Source organism: Cheilinus undulatus, linkage group 17 (assembly GCF_018320785.1).
Source record: "Cheilinus undulatus linkage group 17, ASM1832078v1, whole genome shotgun sequence".
Taxonomy (NCBI): domain Eukaryota; kingdom Metazoa; phylum Chordata; class Actinopteri; order Labriformes; family Labridae; genus Cheilinus; species Cheilinus undulatus.
Window position 1 is genome coordinate 22,012,056 of NC_054881.1, and position 24,719 is coordinate 22,036,774.

At 38.1% G+C, this 24,719-nt stretch overlaps 1 protein-coding gene across 1 annotated transcript; it reads left to right on the forward strand.

Moving 5' to 3' along the window:
• Window positions 1–10: 10 nt before the first annotated feature.
• On the forward strand, window positions 11–24,719 carry mrrf (mitochondrial ribosome recycling factor). Its single transcript, XM_041811813.1, has 8 exons — window positions 11–137; window positions 3,549–3,716; window positions 3,842–3,994; window positions 11,294–11,412; window positions 18,265–18,356; window positions 21,654–21,813; window positions 23,996–24,096; window positions 24,211–24,719. The coding sequence occupies exons 2-7, from the start codon at window positions 3,551–3,553 to the stop codon at window positions 24,071–24,073; spliced, it is 768 nt and encodes a 255-aa protein (XP_041667747.1). The 5' UTR covers window positions 11–137; window positions 3,549–3,550; the 3' UTR covers window positions 24,074–24,096; window positions 24,211–24,719.

A 24,719-nucleotide genomic window follows, 5' to 3' on the forward strand; every position in this document is an offset into this window, starting at 1 on the left:
GATGAAAACCCGCTCATTCGGTATGCCCTTTTAACTATTTCAAACAAACAAATGGATTCGGCGCATGATGATGACATAGATGTCAAATGTGGCTTCTCCCGAGCTAACATGCCTGCGTGAGGACAATAAACTTTAAAGTAAGTATGTCTCTGACGGTATTACATTCTTTTTTAGCTCTCAGATAAAAATTAATACCAGACTTAACATTAGTATCTACGTAGTTAAGGTTTATTGTTCTTTTGAATGCGAAGAAAAGGACGATAGGGCGCTGTATGGTCTCCCCATCGCACCGACCTTCACACTGCTGCTCTAGCCACTGAATTATTGCTTAATATTTACGTAATATTACGAATAATTCAAACTTATATTGACATTCTTTAATTTTCTGGCAAACTAGCGTGCTATTTGAAACTTGCACCCATATACAACCACATAAAATCGACTTATTGTATATAAAATACCAATAATTCAACACTTTTGTCATTTGCATTTATTGAAGTGCATATATTTAATATTTTTCGACGCTACACGTTAGCAAACGTTTTTTTTTTATCATAAACTAATTTGACTAATAATTAAATCAGTGCAACTAAGCAACTTTCTATATGTTACTTTGGTTAAATAAGCCATAAATTGGGTGCAAATTTTGTCTGAACAGTATGCTTGTTATCCATTTCAATTCATTTCATTTACATAGCACATTTTAAAAGCAATTATATCTTTGAGTGTTGCACAATGACAAAAGCACAGAAAAAAATACGTAATTCATTACAGCACAAATGAGAAGTGTAAAATTAATAAAACATATAAAATGCTTTTAAATTTCAAACAAATTAAAGCAAGTAAACCACTTAAAAGATACAGTTATTAATTGGGATGCACAATGACATCACTATTAGCAAATACTAGCTAAAAAATTTAATAATGGTGATAATTACAACTAATATATTGGCTGTCAGTATCTGCCTATATCGTCCATAAATGTTGGCCATATTAATACATTTATTTAAGTTTCAGGAAGAACCAAAACAGACCTCTTTTTATCATCATTCTTTGTGTTTAAAGGACAGAAACCATACAACTCTCATGGTTTTCAAAGTTGATAAGCTATATGAGATGTTATTTAAAGAAGTAGCGTGTTCCTTAATTTAGGAATCACTGCAGAAATATTTCTAGGGGTTTTTGACCTTATCTTTGGGATGAAAGGACCAGGCTATTCAGCAGATGTGATGGATCTCAAGATTTTTTTAGAGGTCAGAAATTTCCTGAGGTGCTGATTCATCTAAAGATTTTAAAACAAACAATAAAACTGAAAAATAAACTCCAAAATGAACAGGGAGCCAGGAGGGGGCAATGTGCTTATGTTTTCATATGTCTGTTGGAAGATGAGCAGCAGCATTTTGAAATATCTGTAAATGTGTAAGGGAGGCATGCTAATCTTTGACATAAGTGAATTGCAGTAGTCCAAATGCAAAGAAATAAAACTGTAAATGACTCACTCTAAGTCCAGCAGAGGTTTAATTGAGCTGCCATCTTTCTTTTCATAGGCAGGTAAATTCGAGTGTTTTTCACATAAATGTGCTATGATATACCACAGAGCACTCTATCTGATCAGATAGAGTGCTGTATTATTTTTTGCTCTGTAAAATGTGCAGAGGCGAGCTCATGCGGGCTTACCAGCTGGCTTTTGCCTCTTGAAGAAGAAGAGGTGTGTCCACAGCTGCTGCAGAGTGTGAAATCCACAGGATGTGAGGCAGGCTACAGTATCCCACTGAACACCTGTGCTTCACTTTTTCTGCTTCACTTCTACTCTAAAGAGATCCGTCAGCGTCCCTTATCTGCTCTGCCACAGTGCTGTATCATATCAGCTTGTCAGGAAACCTGCCAGCCGTGGATTCATGTTATGGGTTTGTATTGTAGGTGGTAGTGCAATGTGTGTAGCCTAAATATTGCCTTTGGAACATGTTTGGATTTTGGTTTAGGACAATGTTGGTTTAAAACCAGGGATGGAACTTTGTTACATGGCTGTTGCAACTGTTGAAACTCTGAGAGTGTTGTATTTGTGATTTTTTTTGGCTTTACATGGCCTGAAAAGAACTTTCCACTCTACCGTTACAGAATAAATACACAGCGTAGATTATTTAAGGCGGATTCTGACATATTTTAGACTCATAGGTGGCCTCTTCTGGAAGAATACAGAACATCTGAACTTCATCTTTACATGCTTTATGCCAAGCTGTCTTTAATCTTTCATTATATTTTGTATCCTCTCACAGGTTACAGCTAAAAATTCACAGCAGTCAATGAAGGATGTCAGTCATGCTAAAGCACACTGTGAGCTGTTCACAGCCACTGACTGTGAAAGACGGGCTTTAGTGTCTGTTTGTGTCTGTGAGCCTTCAAACCTCACCGTTTGTCTGTGCTTGTGTGTGTACGCTGAGGTTCACTGACACAGTTCATACTCAAGAGAAGTTTGCAAGGTGGGAGGTGGTGAGTCAATAGGAGCGGTTGGTTTTTATATTGTTGTGTCATTTTTTTTTTAAAGGGAGGTTCCTCTTCAGGAATTCCCAAACAACCGTGCGTGGGATGAGTGTAGACTTTGTTTTGGCCCGATATATTTTGTGACAGCATGTTAAGTTTCTTTGTAGAGTTACTTTCAGCCAGTTTCATGATCAGCTAGAATTTACTAACAGTACTTTAAATATATGGAAAATACATATATAATTGAATGGATCAACTTCACACCTTGTCTTCTGAAAAACACATTTTAGGATTATTTAGGGAAGTGTAAGTCATATTTTTGCTAAATGCCCCTTTTTGTTTAAATATGTTAATCGAAGTTATAAACATCTATTTATATACATGCCTGTATCTCTTTTTTTCTTGTTAGTTTTATTTTTAAGTACTTGTAAAAACTGAAATGTATTTTATTCCATTTCTCCAGATAATAATTTTCCAATCCATTTCAAATGTATTTATAAAGCAAATTTGAAAACAACAAAAAGTTGACTTCAGTGACTTGACATCTCAACCTAAACCAACTCAGTATTACAGGAAAATAAGAACTGTTATCCTAAAGTAATGAAAAGCTGGACAAGAGTACCACAGAAATGAGGTTATTACAGAAAAATCATGTAAAACAAAACTTGTAGATGCATGTCCTCTTAGGACTTCCATAGAAAAAAGGGATAACTTTAGAAGTTATTTAACATAATGTCAGGAAAACCATTCTTGATTCTTTGCAACTTAAAATAAATTCTAAAAATAAATGTAATGTAAAGAAAAGTTAGCACACTGACTTAGCTGTATATTTTGTTTTTGCTGCACATAAGTATCCCAAAGCTGTGAAGTGAAGGAGATACTATGGTAATGTTACAGGTTAGAAAAAGATGTAGGCCTACCTCCTACTGGTTGATACGAGTCATTACCTCATTTCCATTTACATGACTGACAATCCTCTCAACTGATCTGAGAGCCATTTCTGATCCTTTTGAAATACATCCATAAAGCACATTTTTAATTCCTCTTTCACTTTTTTCTCTTGACAGTTATGGCTCTAAATCAGCTCAACCTGCTGCGGCCCCTGCTGTGTCAGGCCCTCATACGACAGGTCCGGCCTCCCCTCATAGCCCCCTCCAGAGTCAGCCGACTCCCTCTGAATCTTGGCCCCTTACCTGCTGCTTGCTCCAGATTGTATGCCACAAAGAAGTCCAAAGGTGAGTGAAGAGAATGTGAGACTGGAGTTCATGTGAGTGCATCCTCTGCTGTTCTGTTGGAATGAACACAGGTTACATGATTATTTGTCTTAGATACAACTCTCTGCTTTTCTTCTTCTCTCAAGCCAAGTCAAAAGGCCAGTCAGCGAAGGTGAATATTAATGCAGCTCTGGTGGAAGACATCATCAGTTTGGATGAAGTGAAGGAGGACATGATGGCTGTTCTGAGTGCGCTCAAAGATGACTTCACACGCAACCTCAGCATCCGAACAACGCCAGGTATTTAAGTCACCTCTATTTCTTTTTTGAGCGACTCTCATGTTATCTGCCTGACTGTTTTGCCTTGCATCAATCTTTATTTTCTTAACTTTGCTGAACATTTAACATAAAGACTACGCCACTTTAAAGGCAAGGAGAAGAACAGTTTGCTTTGAGTTATAAATTCTTGTAGGGAGATGGTCCTCCCAACTGAAAGGCATTATGACAGAGTGCAATCCCAAGAGGAAGAAAGAACCAATAGACTTTCCGAACCAACCTTTCTATGGTCAGTTTAGACAATCATATCACAATCAAACTTTTAGACTTGAAATTGATGGCATTATCTGGTTTCCTGGAGACACAATCATTGGCATAATCCATTTATCAACCTTTAATTTTTAAAGCATCAATTTACAATAAATGTTAAGTCAAGACACTTTTAAAAGATCTGGGGTCCCTTTTATAAAATGGTGTATAGATTATGTAAGTTGTGTGTGCCAAAAAAACAGAATTTTGCATGTGTCAAAAAACGTCCAGAGTCACAAACCTTTATTCAGTGTTCCCTTTATGAATCTGGATCCACCTGGAAATAAATGCGCATAGATCATCCTCCTGTTCCTCCCTTTGCACGCTCATAATCACCCATTAATGGTCAAAGCGCCTTATAAATGAAAATGCATCAAACAAGCCAGCCATATTGGTAAGAGTTTGCTAACCGATGCACACATTTAATCGTCTGTTTTACAGATCACATCTTTTGCTTTGGTTTACCAATATCGTGGTATTTTATGTGTGTATGCAATGTTGCAACTAAGGTCTAAACCATACTCTTTGTTATGTTATTTACAGAGGCTCCACATTAATCCACCATGACCCCTTAGCAGCATTTAGCATAGTTACAGTGGCAAAGAAAACCTCCTCCAAGGAAAATTTGATCAGTCCAAGATTAACACTACAACAATAAAGACTATGAAATGTGAAGGACTGATAATGATCATTATAGCAGTCAGAGTCAAACTGCTTTTGGATTCATGTTAACATTTGAAATAATGATAATAGATGTAAGACTGATAATGGTAATAGCTGTAGTAATTTGACTCTGGTGGATCCACAGCAGCAGGCCGTCCACACCAACGATATGCAATACAAAAAAGCTCAGGAAGTCACAGGAGGAAACATGGATATTACAAAAACAATCAAGCTTTTAAAAAATGAATGAATGACATGCCACAGTTTTATTTTTCAACTGCATTCCCCTTGGGATCCTTTAGAAAAACATATAAGTTCTTCTTTGGGGTTCTCTTTGTTAATCCATTTTGAGCATCTGGATACCAAGATGCACCAACAATCCATCGTCAGTGATGACCTGATATCAGCACTTACCTGCCTGCCTCTTATCCCTGCCTCCAACCCCTGCACTCTTACTGAGGCATCATATCCCTGCATACTGTATGCAATGAAGTTGCTGGCAATACAAATGTTTCAGAGCCAATCAGCCATGAGCAAAGAGGCCAGCAATGTCTTAAACAGCTTTACTCCTTTACATCAATTATGCTCTAACGTTTGATGACTTGAAAATTATACTGACTGCCATTTGCATCAACTATTTGGGATAATCAGAGAAAAATTAACCTTGTAAAGCAGATGGATATGCCCGTTTCCTTGTTTCTCACTGGCAAATCCATCTAGCAGAGTTCCCGTCTGAACCGTTTGGGCCCAGTTAGAAAGTGACAGGACCAATCAGCAACGAGGGGCAGTACTTTCAGGCCCGATGTTGCTAAAGCGCCAGTTTTATCAGAACTTGACGACATTTGTTCGTTAAAAGAAGAACAAAGAACAGAAGTGAGTTGTTTTCTTTTCAAATACGACCAAAGTCGAGTACTTACATGTCTATAGATGCCATGGTTCACATTATTCCTCAGTAGCTGCGTACACGCATCTCGATAGCGGCTACGTCACATGTTTTGTTGCTCTTATTGGTCCGTAAAGATGTGACAGAACGTTCATCCAATCACACTCCGAGTATTTTTCAAAGCTTCTACCCTTTCCCTGTTAGAGCATGGTCTAAACGTGGTGTTTGTCTACACCTATCCAATAAAGCACCCAAGGGCTTAAAGTGAGCCAGAGTGTGACCTTACCTTGGCCCAAACATCATGACCTCTGTTTCCTTATACATCCAGGTTGTGATGCTTTGCCTCAAGGTTCTCGCTCGTAGGAGCTGAGCACAGACGAGTCAGAGGTAAGGCGTGTATAGGAAGCTCTCGAGGGAGGAGGCAGCCACTCGGATCACACTTCAGACTTTTACTTCTCAGATGAAAGTTGCTTTTTCTCATATCTGATTTGTACTTTGTCTCACAACATGCTCAGCTTCTCAAATTTATGGTTCAAACTTTTATTTCCTTGTGATAGATTTCCTCAAACTGCTTCAATTTTCTTGATTCACTTCTCTAATTCTTTAGCTTTTCCTTTTCTTTCACAAGTCATCTTTCAGCAATTTCCTTGTCAGTCTCCTGACACTCCCTGTTCCTCCATAATTTACACTACTCTTTTCCCCAATTAATCCCAGCTTTATATTTTGGCCTATGTTCGTCCATGCTTTCATATTCAAATCTGGTACTGACCCACGGGGAAACATTTATTCACAGGGCAAAAGAGCACTTCCCTCCCTCCAGCTCCTTCTGTCCTCCCTCTGTTTCTTTGGTCATTTTTTGTCTCCTTCCCTCCATCCTGTCACCCGCCTTGTTTTCTTCCTCCATCCCTCCATCCTCCTCTCTTCTGTCCAGCTGCACAGTAATCCAGGGAGGCAGCAGGACTTAGAGCTGACAGCAGAGATGAGATGGTGGAATGAAATTACGTCAGTTGTCCGAATCTGTGAGTGTGTGTTTGTTCCACAAGCTGCTCATCTGGCTCTCATTAAGATTATGAGTACATACGTGTGGATGTGACTGTATGGATTGTAGTTTTCTTCCTTAAATGCAACTTAGCGTGCATATGTTTGTTTTAGTGCAGCAAACGTAGAGGTGAAAGTCATAGATGCATAGAGAAATGATCGTTTCTGTGTACCCAGTGTTGTAGTTAGTCAAAGACTGGTAATGTTTTCTCATATAGTAGCTGTGTATAAATTTAAAAAAACTTGGAAGATAGTATGGGCAACAACAAAAATGCTGGGAAATGATCAAGAATGCGCTTCATTTTTTAAAAGTTTCTAGAGTTTCTAAGTTAAAGATAAGGTCTAATTTCTGGACAAATTAAAAAAACATAGGCTAAACCTTCCAAAAAACTTTGTTTTTAGAGCTTAACCAAAGCTGCTAGGGTTAATATTTTTTTATATACTGTGAATTCTGAGAACAACAGGTGATTGAAAGCAGTCCTTTCATTTTAGTGTCCTTCATCTCACTAGGTATCTTTGCCATATACTTCCTGAATGGAAGCTTTACCGTCATTACACCCCAAGAAATTAATATGAATACACCAACAGTGTGATATTACAGGTCACCATCTGTCAGTTCACAGTGGGTTTCAGCGTTGCAGAAGCTGTAGATGGCATGGCACAAACAACACACGGCAAAACATACTCTCACAATCAGATATAGACCCATACACAGGGCTGCACTTCTGCTGGCTCTGCTGATCCTGTTTTCCCCTGGTGTTAAAGCCCACAACCCTGGTCAAACATTAGGTCTAATATGTAATGCAGCACCTCGCCACAATTTTGATCTGGAAAATGGGGATACATTTCTGCGCTCCCTGTGTCAAGTTATAGTCACTAACCAAAGCGTGTTTGTGATGGTATTTAACTCAGGATTGTGGACGCTAACCTGCAAAGAGAATCAACAGCTGGGAATGCTAGCACTAATGTTAGCAACACTGCAGACTAACTTCACATAGTTTGCCTGCTGCTGCTGTGATGTTGTACTATACAGTCAGTGCTCAATATAAGTTTTTCTCAGTTTCTTCATCTTTTAGTCAGCAATTCTAATTTGAGTTTAACCAAATCTGAAGTTATTTGCCATGGGACATCTCTGCATTTTGATATTGCATGTTTAGAAACAGTACAATCTCCATTTTATAAAACTAGAGCCCTGAGTGGGACTCTTTTCTGATTTTTTCCAACCCTATTTACACATCATTTATCATCATTTATTTTCATGTCAAACTGAGGTGGAATTGTTTTCTGATCCCTGGAAAGTTTTTGCGCCGTAAAAACTGCAGCCCACTTCCATCAGCTCTCGCAGACAGTAGGCTAATCTTTACTCTGTGTATGCCATGCTGTTCCATCCTCACAACTAGATGCTTAATGCATAAGGGCAAATTACATTGAAAGGAACGTATTTTCACACAAATAACTGCAGGGGAGCAATTAAGCACTGTCTTTGGACTTATTTACAAAGATTGCAAGTGCAAGCACTTTTTCCATGTGATTCTTAAACTATGACAATCATTAGAAAATATTCAACGCTACTTGTTCTCTTTTTGTGGCTTCTGCCGCTCAGTCTACGCATTGGTAGCCCAGTGGTTCATGTCAGGACACCCCATGCACAGAGGCTATTCTCAAAGTGGGTGGTTCAAGTTCACAGCCATCTTGTGTCTCCTTCCCTGCATGTGATTCCCCTCTTGCTTCCCCCAAGTTTCCAACTTTATCCACCGTCCTATCTCTTGAATACAGGGAGAAAAGCCACCCGAAAAAGCTTTTACAAGCCATTGAAAATCAAGCAATTATGGTGAACAAATATGTCATATTTCTAGCTAAAGTTGGCTCCGACTGGATCAGCCACCAGTGTTGACACATTTATGAGTCCTTTAAATAACCAAACATATTTACCCACATTTCTGCTGATCAAGGCGACTGTTTGTTAAAATGTTTCTGACAGACCTTTGGTTTCCAAAGTGGTAAAACTGTCAAATCAGGCTACAACAGCATTGATTCTGTTTATCATTCATCTCTGTGTGGTCAGTGCTGATTACACACTCAGCATTGATTAAGAGTACACTCACAACATTTGAAATTTTGAATCATTTGGCCTTATAATTTAAGTAACTCTAACCAAAAACAGTATTTTTAGTTGGTAATTTTGTGGATTTTAATTATTCTTTCTTTGCTATTATAGTATATCCCACCTGTTTTCCCAAGATTCCTCCCAACAGACACCTCTGTCTCAGAAATGTCCATCTTTCCATCCATATTGCCTCCTAATGAACCATCTGATGTGTAGGTGTTCAGGTAACAGAGACAGGCAGAGGTTCTCAGATACGGACAAAGAAATGGTCTGCTTATAGGCAAAACACAGCTAGACAAACTGCACCAAAAGGAACGTCTTTTTTTTTTTCAACGGTCTCCACTTCATCACTTAAAACCAAGCCATTTATTTTTAATATCGCATTGGTCAGTCTCTTTTCTGCCATTGATGACAAATTGATCGCACAGGGAAAATTACACCATTGGCTTACCTCCCCTTCACCCCCCCTCCTTTTCCACACACATACACCACCAGCACAGTCCCCCCTGTGGGTGAGCGCAGAGCGGGTGATGTAAGGCAGAGGTGGGGAAGGAGGAAACAACTGCGTCTGAGGTTAGCCAGATGGAGGAGAGCAGAGAGAGAGGGAGGGAGGCGGAGACAAACAGAAGTCAACTCATGTTGGCAATATTACGCGCCATTTTCTCAAAGTGTTGACAGTGAAGAGAGACAATAGATCATGGAAACTCTTAACAGAGGATTCTGATGTTTTTTCCTTACTTACTCATAATATTTGTGGCTGCTGCTGCACATTTATTTATCTGTCTTTTTGTTTCATAATCTGTCTGTCACAGTGAGAAAGAGTTAGTATATGTTTGCCTCCTTGGGAAAATGTCACCAGAAGAAAGCTAGAGTGTTGAGCAACTTTTACATAATATGTATTTTATTATTCACTTTCTTGAGGTGAAAACCAGTGATTTCATGATGTACTCAGCTTGTGATACCATGTGAATCACAATACAGGGTTTATACCATGATTTTAACATGTTATCTTATTATGTTATTTTACAGATTTCTTTTATAATAAGACTGTGGACCTTTTTGAAAAATATTATTGTTTTTTCTTTTCTCTAAAAATAAGAACAAAAAAATATTTTCCCTTGTTTTCTTCATAAATATAACTTATACTTTCTTATGTAAAGTGGTTTCTAATGTATGTTTTTTTATTTCATTAAATTTATGATAAGTTCTTTAGAGCAGCAATGGGGGAAAACCTCTTCAAGATACATAATGTAGAACTTCTGCACAGAAATATCTTTATTGATATAAAAAGTGTCCGTTCCTCTATTACACATATATACACACACAAGGACAGAATTTTTGGTACCCTTCCGTTAAAGAAAGAAAAACCCACAATGGTCACTGAAATAACATGAAACAGACAAAAGTAATTAAGGATAAAAATGTACTCAAAATTAACTAATGAAAATCAGACATTGCTTTTGAATTGTGATTCAACAGAAATATTAAAAAAACTAATGAAACTGTCCTGGGGAAATTGATGGTACCCCTAGAAAAGATTGAAAATAATTTGACCATAGGGACATGTTAAGCTAAGGTGTGTCCTGTTATTAGCATCACAGGTGTCTTCAAACTTGTAATCAGTCAGTCGGCCTATTTAAAGGGTGGAAAGTAGCCACTGCGCTGTTTGGTATCATAGACCACAGAAAGCTAAAGAGACAGTTGTCCCAGGAGATTAGAAAGAAAATTGTAGACAAGTATGTTCAAGGTAAAGACTATAAGACAACCTCCCTAGACGTGGCCACAAGGGGAAAAAAGCACAAAGAAGCCAAGGTTAGTTAGCACCCTCTGTTGTTTGAAAACTTATTGTGATTATATAATTTTGTCTAATTAATTTAAATCCTCCCAATTTCTATCAGTTTTAATAAAATTGCAAAATACTAGTGCATTCCTGGTGAAAAGCTAAGAAAATCATGATAACGATATCTTTCAGAATGTAAATCTTAAAAAATTTAATTAATAGTGGATATCAGATCATACCTTAAACTCTGTAGACATGATAATTGTAATATAAGGGTGTGCCTAAATAAAAATATAACTAGACTTAGCCAGAGTTTAGACTAAAGTCCAATATCTCAAAATGCATCCTGTTAAACTTTTATTATAGCAGCATACAGATGCTAAAAAAATCTTTATCTATAAATAGAATGAGCTGCAGAAGTGAGGATGCAAAAAAATCAGTGTGATTGCATTGCACATGTCCATAGTAAGATGATTCCTAAATCAAATGTGTATGTATATAAATCAAGTAAATAAACAATGACATGTATCTGTGTTTGTTTAGGAGCTCTGGATCACATTGTGGTGACGACTCAGGGTGGGAAGTTCCCTCTCAACCAGCTGGGTCAGATCTCCATGAAATCACCACAGGTCATTCTAGTCAACATGAGCAGCTTCCCAGAGGTGAGACCGTCATATCAATGCACATAACCAAACAAGAGCACAGACTCTTCTGTTATCTGTTTGTCTGATACCAATAAGCACGCAGTAACTTAAAGCTTTATAATAGTAATCCACAGATAGATGCTCCTCTCAGAAGCTAAGCAATCCAGAGCAGAGTTATAGGCCCACATCTCTGTGTAAATGAAACCTGAGCCTCCGCTCTCAGACGCTAATTGATTGATCACTCGCTGAGCCCTTTGTTCTGGGCTGAAAGATAGCAACATGAACTCTGTATGTGCACACTCTGAGATGTGGTTATGTCTGCGTGTGAGCTGTCACAGAAAAGGAAATTACCTCATTTTACCCCCAGGTTAGGAAGGAACGGATTATTTTTCTTCTTTTTTTCCCCCTTTTTCTCCCTTTGCTCCTTCGTGGATGATACAACACTGTACTAATCAGAGCTGTGGAGAAAAACTTCAGTAAAGTCTCAACTCTCTGGTGGTCTGTAAAACTTAAGTGTGCTTTTTTCAGCACTCAGCAGTTTAAAATTCAGTTTTTGCTCTAAAAAGCTTTAAAGCTGATTTACTGGTGAATTAGGGTTTTTTATGCCCCTGGAGGAATCGTACTCTCAGGTTGTCCACCCTTATATCTGCTGAGTGATTTTCTATAAACTTTGCATATATCGCCTCTGACTCCAGGATGACCTGGTTAGATTTTAGAGGTCAAAGGTCAAGATCATCAGACCTGGTGTTTATCCTTGCTTGTAAGACTTCTACCAATCACTCTACCGCAGAAAACACAGCAGCCTTACATCTTGACTCAACGCCAGCCTCGTAGACGGTAGTTCTAGTGTTGTATATACTCCTCTTCTGTATAGGGGAAGAAGAGTATAAATATAGTTTGAATGTTGTTTTTTTTCCATATAGTTATACATAAATATTACAGGGCTTTACATAGACGTATTGAGTGCCAACTTGTGTAGTAGATATTGAAAAATCTTTCAATAATGTGATGTCATACAGTTTGGGATTATACAATATGGTACAATGCTCTTTGATATTACATAACACGATATCATACAATAAAATATGATTTGTACAAACGTGGCCAGCAATAACAATGATACTGCACTGTTATGATTTTTTTACTAATTAACAGGAAAACATGCAATGAAGATGCCATGCACATATGTTTCTAACCAATCGTTTTGAGTTTGATGAAGAAGTGTGCGTCAAAACTTTAGTCCTCTGCACCTGATTTAACTGCAATAAGTGATTTGTGTGCTCCAGAAATAAGGATTGAAAATGGAAGCACCATCAATGCATACAAGCACAATACAGTCCATGCCAATACAGACATGACCTTTAAACCACTGGTTCCCAACCTTGGATCTGGGAACCCTAGGGAGGGCACCAGAGATTTTAGAAGGGACACGAGGCATTGACTTCTCTTAGATTGTCAAAATTAGATAAGCAGATATTAACTAAAATTATTATGAAACACTTCTTTTAAGGGTTTAAAAGTTATATTGGTAAGAAAAACATGTCAACCCATTTTTTTGTGTTTTAGCAATAAAACAATAAAATTGACAACAGTGTATCACTTTTTTCCTTCATTTGGGTCCTGGGGGGCCTCACCTCTTCTTAGACACAAACAGGGGGGGGGGCTTTTCAGAAAAAAGGCTGAGAACCACTTGTTTAACTGATCGACAGCCATTCCTCATCAATCATTTTGAACAATGGCAGAGTGTAAGAGAGCCATATCTAACAAAATGGGCACAAAATAATCCATATTAAGTGAATGAAGTCTCAGTCATTTTTGTGTATTCTTATAGCACATCTTGTAAATTGTGTGTCATATTACAACGTGATGCTGTTGCCGTGTGGTTGAGCTTGGAGTGTTTTAGCCGTATACAGAGGCTACAATCCTTATCACACTGGCCACGGGTGCCAGATGGTAATGCAGTCCACAGTTGTGTTTCTCTTACTAAGAAGGATGATTACCAAATGTACTTCTGGAGTTATACTTCTGTTGTAATTGATATATTTCTAGACAACCACACAATGATACATCACAAAATCAGATAAAACAAGGAATAAGAAATTCTCCTAAATGGCACAGTGCAGGATTGATGTATTTATTCACTTGGATTCGTCACTGGTTTTACCCTTTATCACTCTTCATCTCCTTTCCTACTGTCTTCCTCTTCCTCTAATTTATTCTCCCAATTATACAATGAACATATCATTATTTGGCACTAGCTATAATGTAGCGACATCACACGAGGCAGCAACATATTGTCAGATCAGTATCATATTCTATAATGAGCCAGAGGAAATCCCCCCGAGGAGTCTTGATTGAAGTTCTGGGCTGACTTTCGACCAACAATGCCATCTCAGGAAACCTTTTGAGCATTAGTGACTTTAAAAATGACTCTTTTCATCTTTTTGGAAACCCACATGTGTTTTACAACAAAAAAGAGCTTTAACAACGGTCCTTTTCACCTCCTGTTTTCCTGCCGTTCACCTGTTTTGAACCTGAATCATATTGTTTGACTTTCGTTCCTTTTAGCGCCAAACATGCAAATCATCATACAGCGTTGTTTTTATCAGCATCTCTAATCTTGAAACCTAGTTTTTCCACCTGAATCAGGCTTTCAGTGAGTCTGTTGCCTTCCCAGAAGGTCCGACCACAGACCACACACATGCCACCCTGTCATGTCCTACGTTACCCACACAGAGGTGAGTCGTCAGTACCCAGAGCTAATAGGCTTATAATGATGCCTATCCATTACCAGGCACTCCAGAGGCCCTGCCATTGTTTTCCATTCATTCATTAAGAGCAGCCTGGGAAGAAACACTGGAACTAACAACAACTAGCTTACATCAGAAGGCAGTTTAATGTGTGCGTGTTTAAGGATGCATGCGTGTATGTGCGTGTTAAAGCATCCCAAGACTCATGCACATGCATTCCTCTTTGCTTTGAACCTCTCCGTCAAGTGTTTGATGTGAAACTTTGGTGTAATTTCTCTTCCTTTCCGACATATTAACCAGATCCTGCACTGCCTTTTTAAAAAAAAAAAAAAGAAAGAAAAAAACAGCCTTGTTTCTCTTAAACAACCGGAGCGGTCGTCAGAGAGAGGAAGAAAGAGAGAGAGAGAGGAAATGGTGATGAATTTGATGCTGAGAACAATCAAACATAGGTATTTGCTGAATCTATCACCCCACACTCAAAAGGGAGAGCAAGCAGAGGGCCTGTGCACCGGATGACTTCAACAAAGGAAAAGAAAAGGAAACCTCATGAATTAATTTAATATGCACAAATAAACTCCTTTAATCTCGCTGCCATATTCTTTCCCACAGCAGAAAAGGCTGGAAGGAGCTGTCAAGAAAGGAGAGTGGAGTAGAAAGGGGGTTAAAAAAAAATAGGAAATGTAATGCTTCTTTCCCTAACATTACACATGAGCAGACTTTGTAAAACTCAGCTAAGGGAATGTTATGTGGTTGCAGAAGTAGTTGAAGAGTGTGACTTTGTTTTTATTAGTAAATCAAAAGATTTGGCTTTATCTGTGAGCCTGGTTCAACAATGCATTTATGATCCATTTGGGCATTCAGATACTAAAGATACTACTGCGCTTTAGTCCATGTGTCCATATTACACACTAACAATATGTCTTCAGCAATGACCTGAGTTAGGAACTCAGCTGCCCACTTGGTTTTTGAACAACAGCCCATACATCATTTCTGTTGTGCTCTTACCATGGCTTGGTATCCATGCATGCTGTGAGCAGTGAAGCCACTGCCAATACAAAGGAATGGGGGCAACTTAGACACAAGCTACAGGCTAGTGGTGCCTCTTTGCAGCTTTTCTCCCCCATTTTGTCATAAATATGCTTTTAAAGGACACAGTGATAAAGAATTGAGCAAATTAATCCTCTGCAGTGCTGGTTAAATAGAAAACTGAAATGCCAACTCAATTCAAGACTTGTTGTTCTCTTGTCAATTTGCTTTATGTGTTGTTCATGGACGAGCTGGTTCTAAGAGCTGACTCTTTATGTGAGTAATGGAAGCAGCACCTGTTTGAGAGACTGTATCCATTTTTAACTTTTTTTTGTTTCAAAGATACATTAAGAGAAAATAGCACCAAATGATTAGCCAAAGATTGGGTCTTATTATTGAGTTGGGAAAAATAGTCGAGATCTATAAAAAGAGCTGCATTTCCCATTGCTTTCTTCATACTATCACAGTAGAGCTCTACAGTGCCCACACACTTTTTGGTGGCTCTGGTTACCAAAGTAAGTTTCACCACTTAAATTCTCCTTTGAAATCTCTCGATTTAAAACTGTGTTTGAAAACGTGGAAAATGACAAAGGTACAAAGAAGGAATGACATATCCCACAATCCATTGGGATTCCTTTTATTTGTGCTGGGGGTAGATTTTCAAGCTTTCAAACCATAAATGTATTTTTTTAACAATTATCTTAATTGTAGTGTTCACATTTTAAATGATGTTCTAATACATTGTAGTTTGCGGATAAATTGCTTCATACTACAGCAGCATGAATGGTCGATTTTACTTCCAGAACTACTCAAGCTTTACAGAGATCACGTCAGTTGACGGAACAGTCTACACAACAGCATACGATGCTTCTGCACAGCTAATCTAATCTGGATTATCTGAGGTATCGGATATAAATCAGTTTTCAATGCATATTGAAGTGCATCCACCAAAAGCATAAAGGTTACCACTAGGGATATAGGAATTTGAATTTGTACCAACTTATTCATTTATACAGCCAATGTTTACAGCTGGTATATCGATTGTAAATATCACAATAACAAATTTTGTTAGCTAATCTCTGCAGATATGGATATCATAATATTTGTGCATCCCTAATTACCACTTGGTATCCAAATGACCAGGACAATTTAAGTCTGTTAATGCATTATCTAACCAGAGGCTTTGTATACACTGTTAAACTTTAGCTCTGCTGTTTTCATGTTCTTGATTTAAGTATTGTGCTAAATCACTGGGTTACATGTTTATCTTTCACACATTACAACACTGTGCTGGTAGTTCCCCTGAGTCACTTACAAACATGTTTTTCCAACAGCTTGCAAAAAAAAGAATGATTCAAATTTTGGCCTACATCATGGGAGAAAAATAATTAATGTGCCAACATTGTTCAATATTGTGACAACAGTATGAACTGATATAAAGAACTGTTAAAAAGTGCATTTGAAATGGCCTAGAGCAGAAGTTCATCGATGACATGCATATCCAGGCCTCTAATAGGTCAAATGTTCACATTTAGTGAGAAATAATTGCCTTGTTTAAATATAACACACTCTTAACTATTAACTGATTTTATTAAAATATTTTGTGACTATAGGTGAGCACTTCAAACTGCCAGCAACGTCTTTATCTGATCATGCAGTATGGTGTGTTGAGGTCAAATTCAGCCGTTACGAGTGCAGCTGCCTCACCAGTGCAGTGCCCACACTGACACTGGATGCTTGTTAACTCACAAAACACAACATTCAAATTTGCGTTTCCCTCTGATTATCTTCATCCCTTAAAAAGACAACAGATGTTGTCGGTGCAGTGTCAGCTGCCGTCTTTCCAACTTTTTCCTGAACCCATCCTAGACAACAGCTGAGAAGGAAATATTCTGCAGATGTTCTTATTTCTAGTCAGTTTTTATGCATTTTTACTGTCTAAATGAATTAACCTGACTATTCTTACTGTTTATTTCTGTTTGGGTTGTTGCCTTATAAAGAGTAGAAACATACATGTTCAGTTCTGTTCTTAATGTGGACACTTTTCCTTGAATTTTGAGCCAGAATGCTCTTTCTCAGACTTGCTGGTGTAGTTATGAGTCATATGTGCACATCCATACAACAACAGCTGTGTTTTGTGTTTCAGATAATTTTAAAAACACGATTCACCGCATGTTTTTTTTAATCCTCAAATGATGACATGTTAGAGAGGCACAGTGTGGTTTCAAGCTGACACTAGAGAGGTGTTCAAATGTGGGACTGGTGTTGAGTTCCTGCTGACTTTAAACCAGCGATAACTCAGTGACAGCAGGAGTGCAGTCTGCCTGCTTCTTACCAGATTCTTCCAATATTTCACAAATGTATTAACTTTTCAAAAATTATGATTCAATTTCTTAAACATTTCAATCGAATTTTATCGGTGAATTTCATGATTGCTTTTTCTCTTAACCATATTAAATCATCTCAACCTATCCACTCCAGCTCATTATCAATGCATTTAAAGTTGATTTTAAACTGTAATGTGTTTGCCCTGCCTCCCACTTTACAGGTTAACCTCCAGATAATTAAGGCGTCCCTTTCAACTCACATCGGGTAATTGTTGGGCCATGTGCAAAATCTGACCGCAGTGAAAGAAAAGTGATCACAGTTTTACACCTGCATCTGTAATCCTATCACTGTGTTATGATTTCCTTCTCTCAGCTTGTTTAACAACACAAAAGCTGTTTTTTTTTTATTTGGATTAAGCAAGTTGTTCAGGATTCCTTAAAAGCACACGTGTGTCTGTGGGTGTTTGTGTATCCTTGCATCATACGCGAGCAGACTGTCCTGTGAGGTCACCGTGGGTCGACGCCCTGCCCTGCAACCTCTCAGTCCTCTCCCACATGGCCGAGAGCTGACAGTGGCCCGAGGCACTTCCACACCGCTCGGCTTCCAGAGACGCACACATCCACACAAATACTCCCCACCCAAACATATGCATGCTAGATACACACCACAACACCTTAATGACTGCCAGCTGGAGCTCGGCCACTACCTGCTGTTGTTGTGCTGTGTTTCCATTCACACCAGTTTGTGTGTGTTCGTGTGCCCCCAGGCCACAGAGGCCGCCAGCAGGGCCCTCCGAGAGAGCAGCATGAACCTTAACCCCGATGTGGACGGGACCATGATCAAGATACCAGTTCCCAAGTGAGTGTCTGTCTGATGCACACATAACCACACGCACTTTTACAAACTGCCTCTAGCTCTGAACGCTTTTCATCATGGAGGCACTTTCATTCACTTTTATATGTTCTCCTGATTCCTGTATTTTACTATCAGTTGACCTGTATTCTCACTGCAGCAGTGAAATCTGATCAATCAACAAGTGAATGTGTGTTTTTTTTTCTCAAGCATTTTCATCTGTTTTTGTTGTTATTTTCAGAGTTTTATTCAGGAAGACCTCTTTTATGCCTCACAAACCTTTGAGTGACTTTTGATGGTTTTTTAGCAGAAACTAATGTCATGTTTTCAAATATTTGAATCTGCAGTGCAACTTAAAATATGGTGGCAACAACTGTTAACAACCAACAGAAGCACAGGGCTACTGTAGCAAACTGAATATTTGAAATTGAAATGTAATACTGAAAAAAAAGAAACTATGTTAAAAAATAATAATAACAAATATCTACAAAAATATGCAAAAAACTCTTCAAATAAGTTAAAAATAAGAATGATTGAACAAAACAGGATTACAGGATATATCTAGGGACTGTACTGCAGCAAGAAACAACAAATGTGAAGTTTTTAAACTAACAAATTGAAATAAAAATGCAAGCTGCTACTGGAAAAAAACTACATTTCCTGAGGTGGGCATTCACAATAAAAACACTCGAGCAAAACAACAACTTAAGACTTTATGGTGAAGGATTTATCAAAGCAAGGCCGTCCAAAAGGGGGGATAAAAAGGAGAGCTTTCTGGAGCCCACCCAAATGAGGGGCAGTGAGGAGGCCAGCAAATCATGCTCCAATGTAAAGTTAAACTGTGATAACCATATCTTATATTTAACTAGAACCGTAACTATTATGAAAGCAACAAAATGGATTTTACTTATTTATGCAGTAGTACATTATCGCCTTTTCCAAAATATAATCATGAACTATTTTTCTTAAAACTGATTTCTTTTGTAATGCTAACAATTTGGATGGGTAAAATGATTAAACCACTTGAAAAGTAAAGTCAGACTTCACAGTTAAGCCATGATGTGCATATAAATAAAGATGTCATAAAATTAAGTAGAAGGAACTGAGACATATTTATGATAAAAGTTATTAGATAATTGCAAAAATGGGTTAAAAGTGGCCTAAGTGAGTTAGAAGTGGCACAAAAATAGTGAAAATATGGTGGAAAGGGGCTATAGAGTGGGAAAATGTGTTGAAAATGCAAAAGGGTCAGACGGTATCAAAAATGGAGTTAAAATGGCAAAGATGATGCAAAAATGGCTAGATAAAGAAGTGGGAGGGTGTTAGAAATGAATGAGATAAAAGTGGTTACTACAATGCAAAAAGGGGGTGTGAGAAAAGGGGTTAAAAGTGGCAAAAAAAAGTATCAAAAAGAGTTGCAAGTGACGAACATGTTAAAAAATGGCAAGTTAAAGTAGTGAAAAAGGATTAAAGACTGGCAAAAAGTGGCAAAAATGGGTGAAGAAATTAGGGAAACAGGTTAAAAAGTGGCACAAATTAATAATTTGAACTTCAGAACCCAGAAGCAGCTTGACACACTTTTCAGCTCCAAAATGACGGAACAGGTAGCCAGGATGCTAGCACCAGTGCTACTGATCCAACACACTTGCTATGATATCCTTACCAAATGACAACAATTGAGAGCCTACTCTCTGGGTTTTTCAGGGGCCCAGCCAATTCTGGGGGCAGGCCTGGCCGGAAGTACCCTATCATTGATTCAACTTAGCTTTAGCACTGTGTTTACAGTCAGTCTGGCTGTTGACATTGACTGTTGTCACTCTATATAACAGCTTCTCTAACCACGCTAAACACCACAGCCCGCTTTTTTGAATCATAGTGGACTATAAACGAGGGGGTCATGAGTTAAAAAACACTTGTAAACAGTCGTTTGAGCCATTGTAATACGAGTCACTACAGCTCGTATTAAAGTCACAGACAGGCTAAAGAGTACACTTGCTTCTTGTTGCCTTATTACAGACATTAAACTTAGAGAGAAGAGAACACACCTTTTCCCTGTTTACTGTGCTTCACATTAATCACACCAACACAAACAGATGACAGCTGGGTTATCTGATTGCTCTTTAGTGTCTGAGTGAAATATGATGATTAGTGGACTCACTAAGCACACTGCTAAGCTAGTGGCGTCGTTGTCTGTGTGTGCGGTGACATTCTTAAAAAGGAGAGAGTAGAAACCATTCGTATAGCTGAGCCATTTATGAACCTTTATTTGGATTTGCAGCCTTATAGAGACCCCCAACTTAACAATGTGCAAGTTGGGCCACTCTTTCTATGTCTATACCGCTCTCTCTCTCTCTCTCTCTCTCTCTCTCTCTCTCTCTCTCTCTCTCTCTCTCTTGCTCTCTCTCTTTGTTTCTGCCAAGTCAAACACAGCAACCTATTTGTCACTCATTCACTAGCACAGACTGTGTATATACAATTAGTTTTTTAACTTATACACACGTGCATGTAAGTATTGGTGTATAAATACCAGCATGTGTTTCATGTGTGTATGTGGAGCAGCAGGTGTTTGTCTGGCAGAGGAGGGAGACAAGAGTCAGACTGCTTTTCCCCCTGCAATCAGTCTCGGCACGCTCCGAGCCTCCATTTGCATTTCCAAAGAGAAGGCGCTCCTTGATTGGCCCTGGAATCAGTAATTAGGCCGTATTGTTTGTGGTAAATAGACGCTGCACTTGGATTGTTTGCAAATAGTCCCGAGGCAAAAAACAACGAGAAAAAAAACAATTAAGGACAAAAAAGGGTGTGAAAATGGGAAGAAGGATTTTCTGAGTGATTAACAAATGCAAAGTGAATGCAAAGTTGTCGGGATGACGGATGTCTCAGCTCTGGTCTTACACCTCGGGAAGTGATTGTTGTTAGATGACTGATGCTAAAATGATTAGACTTCAGACCTACGAGCCCTTAACAGTCTCATTTGCACAAGTGAGAACAAGTTAGAAGAAATCATTTTGTGCCAGCACAGTTGTGTGTTTCTATGCACACTACACACCAACTAACCCTTTCTTTTAAAGTCTGTGAAAGCAGTTCGAAGGTCTGGTCAATTTTGAGCCTGGTTTAAACTTATTCTCCTAGATGTCTGGTGTCTGATACTATCACTAAATATCACTTCTATCCAGGTTTAAGAGGAGTTACTAAAAAGCCTAAGGCATAAGTAAAGCAAAGTTAATACATGCAACATGTATCACCGATCTGCATACAGATTCAGCTGTTTATTTTTTCTGTCTTCTTTTCTCTGTTTACCTGCAGGGTAACACGGGAACACCGGGAGAACCTTGCCAAGCTGGCCAAACAGTTAAGCAACAAGGCTAAAGACTCACTGAGGAAAGTGAGATCCAACGCTGTCACAAAGGCGAAAAGGGCAAAGGAAGGAAACTCTGAGGACACGATACGACTCATAGAAAAACAGGTAGAGATGGGTAAAGTAAAGGGACAACAGTGCATTCATGCACCTCTTAAAGGAGCCTGCTGACAATAATGTCAGAGAAGTAAAGATGTAACAGTGAGCCTGACTGTCCTGGGTCACACCTTTTGCATCTGTGAAATAAAAATTAAACCTCAAATAATAACCTAAGATTTATGGATCATTGTATTTTAGCTAGTAAAAAAGAGGGTTCCACAAGGTTCAACACTGGGTCCTTTTTTGTTTATAGTTTAGATAAATAGTATTATCTGCTATCAAAAATTCTAACAACCATATTTATGCAGATGATATAGCCCAGACAATGCAGGGACGGACTTTAAAAAAATAAAAATAAATTAATATAAACATATTTGCATAATTATTAATAAAATTATATTATTAGATTTGATTATTATATATTAATATATATAATCATATTACTGTATCAGTATTTTTTCAGTGTTTTTTTTTATATATATAATTTTTCAGGCTGTAACGATGATGTGAGCTCCTGCTCGTACTGCTCCCACCAATATAAGCTACATCTCTGGAGCTGTCATGTTGTTTTTCCACTGGCTTTAATACTTATATTCTGTGCTGTGATTGGTTAAAAAAATGTGCTGGAAACTGGCCTTTTGTTTGATTTTAGGCAGATAAAAATGTATTTCAAGTGGAAAACTGACAGAAAATGGCAGATTTAATCAGATCTGGATTGCTGAGTACGTGTTTATCATGCATCATATTTTCTAATAATGACTGGCAGGTGAATTTTTATAAAACTAATCAAATGTTAAGTCATCCTTGCTAAAAATATCAGGAATATTGATCTTATTTGGGGTTGATTTATGAGTTTTGGAGATTAAAAGGCACAAGATACCCTTAAATCCACAAAATCTTTTATCCTCTGCATATTTGATGAATTTAGTAACCTTTTGGGGGCCGGATGGGAAGCTATAGGAGACCTGATGTGGTCCCCGGGCAGCCAGTTGATCATCATTAATGTACAGGTTATTCTATTGAGCCATAGACACTGACACTTTAACAGGACACAATTAAAAAAGTCGTTGGCTAAAGGTACAATATGTCAGATTTTTACACTGAAATGTCTTCATTATTTAAAAATGATAACTCATGTTATATTTTTGGTCTAGTGCTTTCATTACTTCAAATATTTCCAACAGTTTCCAAAGCTAGAGGAGCCTTTTCAACAAAAACTGTACTTCATAACATGTCCCTGAAAAACAGTAAATCTCTGTTTCTGTTTCATGGATGAAGTTCTCATAATGAGGGAGAAAAGAGGTAAAAAGTGGCCTTCCTGTCAATCCCAGAATGCTTTTCAAGGTAGCTTGCAGCACCTACGAGAAGAGCTACTGTGAACAGCTTTTCTGATATTTATCTGTTAAAGTTACGTTTTTTATTTAAAAAAAAAATGCAATGTATATCACTGAGAGACTAACTATTTGCCTTAATGATGTGTTCAGTCATTTTAGATGTGATAACAATCTTATAAAAAAACACAGCATTAGGTATGACTCTATCATCGTATTACTCATTACAAAGTCTGTGCTTTCCTTTCCTGGTTCTTGTCACATTAACATAAATTAGCCCATTAATTCTCCCAATCCTGTTAAACTGTTCTTGATCACTTTGGATCTTAACAGGTTGATAATTAAAGCCTTTGGGCCTTCATATGCATAAGAAAAAATATTCTCCTCCACCTCATTGATAAGTGGGGCATCTAGATCCATATTTGTCAATGGTAAACCTTGTCAAAATCAGAGTAGCTCCCTGCAGTGGTGTCACATTTGGTTGTCCGTTTTCAAAGTGGAGATAAAAACAGATATAGAAACTCCAGGAGTCACTGTAGTGTTTAAATCTTTAAAAAATCTTTCTAAAATATTTTCATATAAGTTGAATCGCTGGTGTATTCAACCTACCAGTTTCTCTTTAAAGCTATCGTTACTAACTTTTCTGCCGACTGGTTTTTATTGCCATTATTTTTATTCATTATTTTGGTATTTATTCTGTTTTTTTTTGTACTCTCAACATCATGAAGGCATGCCTTCAGTGATTATTTATATTACAAACAAAGGAAGAATGAATAAAGAAAATATTTGTGATACAGAAGAAGAAAATTAAGCCTTAAATGTATATGAAAAGTTTTTTTTTTCTCTCTCTGTCTTGACAGATTCAGCAGATGTCAGACAACGTTGCTGCAGACATCGACAAACAGCTAGCAGCCAAGACTAAGGAGCTGTTAGGATGACTTTGATGCAAAGAAAATCCCAGGTTTTATTTTTGATACTTCTGTTCTGTATTTAGTGGACAGAATAGAAGAGATACACAGTGATTATTAGACATTTACACAGTGACTTTAGGTGGTATTGTTTGCATCTTTTCCAGCCTGAAAGCTTCACATAGAAGAAAACGTCTCTGCTGGCATGAAGATCACTTGTTTTTTGCTGGTTGACTTCTTTTTTTAACCATCAGTGCATAAACAGAATTTGGCACGGAAACAACACCACGAACAACAAACTTGGAGCCTCCTCCCTCCACCCTCGATTCTCTTCCTGTCTTCAAACAAACACCCAACGAGCTGCAAATGAACTTTTAATGGGATTTGCGGGCCTCCTCCTAATCAAACCTCTCGCCACAAGGGCTGTCTGTTTATATCAAACAAGCGCACCCGTCTGGCTGCGGGTTCCTCTCGGTGGCTAGAGTGCAAAAGAGAGTATGCTCCAAAGTTGCAGGATGTGATTAGCCAAACATTTGTTTCACATTGATACAAAGTCTGTTAAAAAATGCACTTAAGGAGGAAAAAGGCCTGTAATTTCTGTCCAACGTCTACGATTGATAATACAGCCATTCTGCTCAGCATTATTGATGGGCTCCATTAAAGAAAACACTTTGTA

Coding starts and splice junctions, on each gene's coding strand:
- mrrf (XM_041811813.1), top strand. CDS start 3,551: ATGGCTCTAAATCAGCTCAACCTGCTGCGGCCCCTGCTGTGTCAGGCC. Junction 3,717..3,841: donor TGCCACAAAGAAGTCCAAAG/GTGAGTGAAGAG, acceptor TCTTCTCTCAAG/CCAAGTCAAAAGGCCAGTCA. Junction 11,413..18,264: donor ACATGAGCAGCTTCCCAGAG/GTGAGACCGTCA, acceptor GTGTGCCCCCAG/GCCACAGAGGCCGCCAGCAG.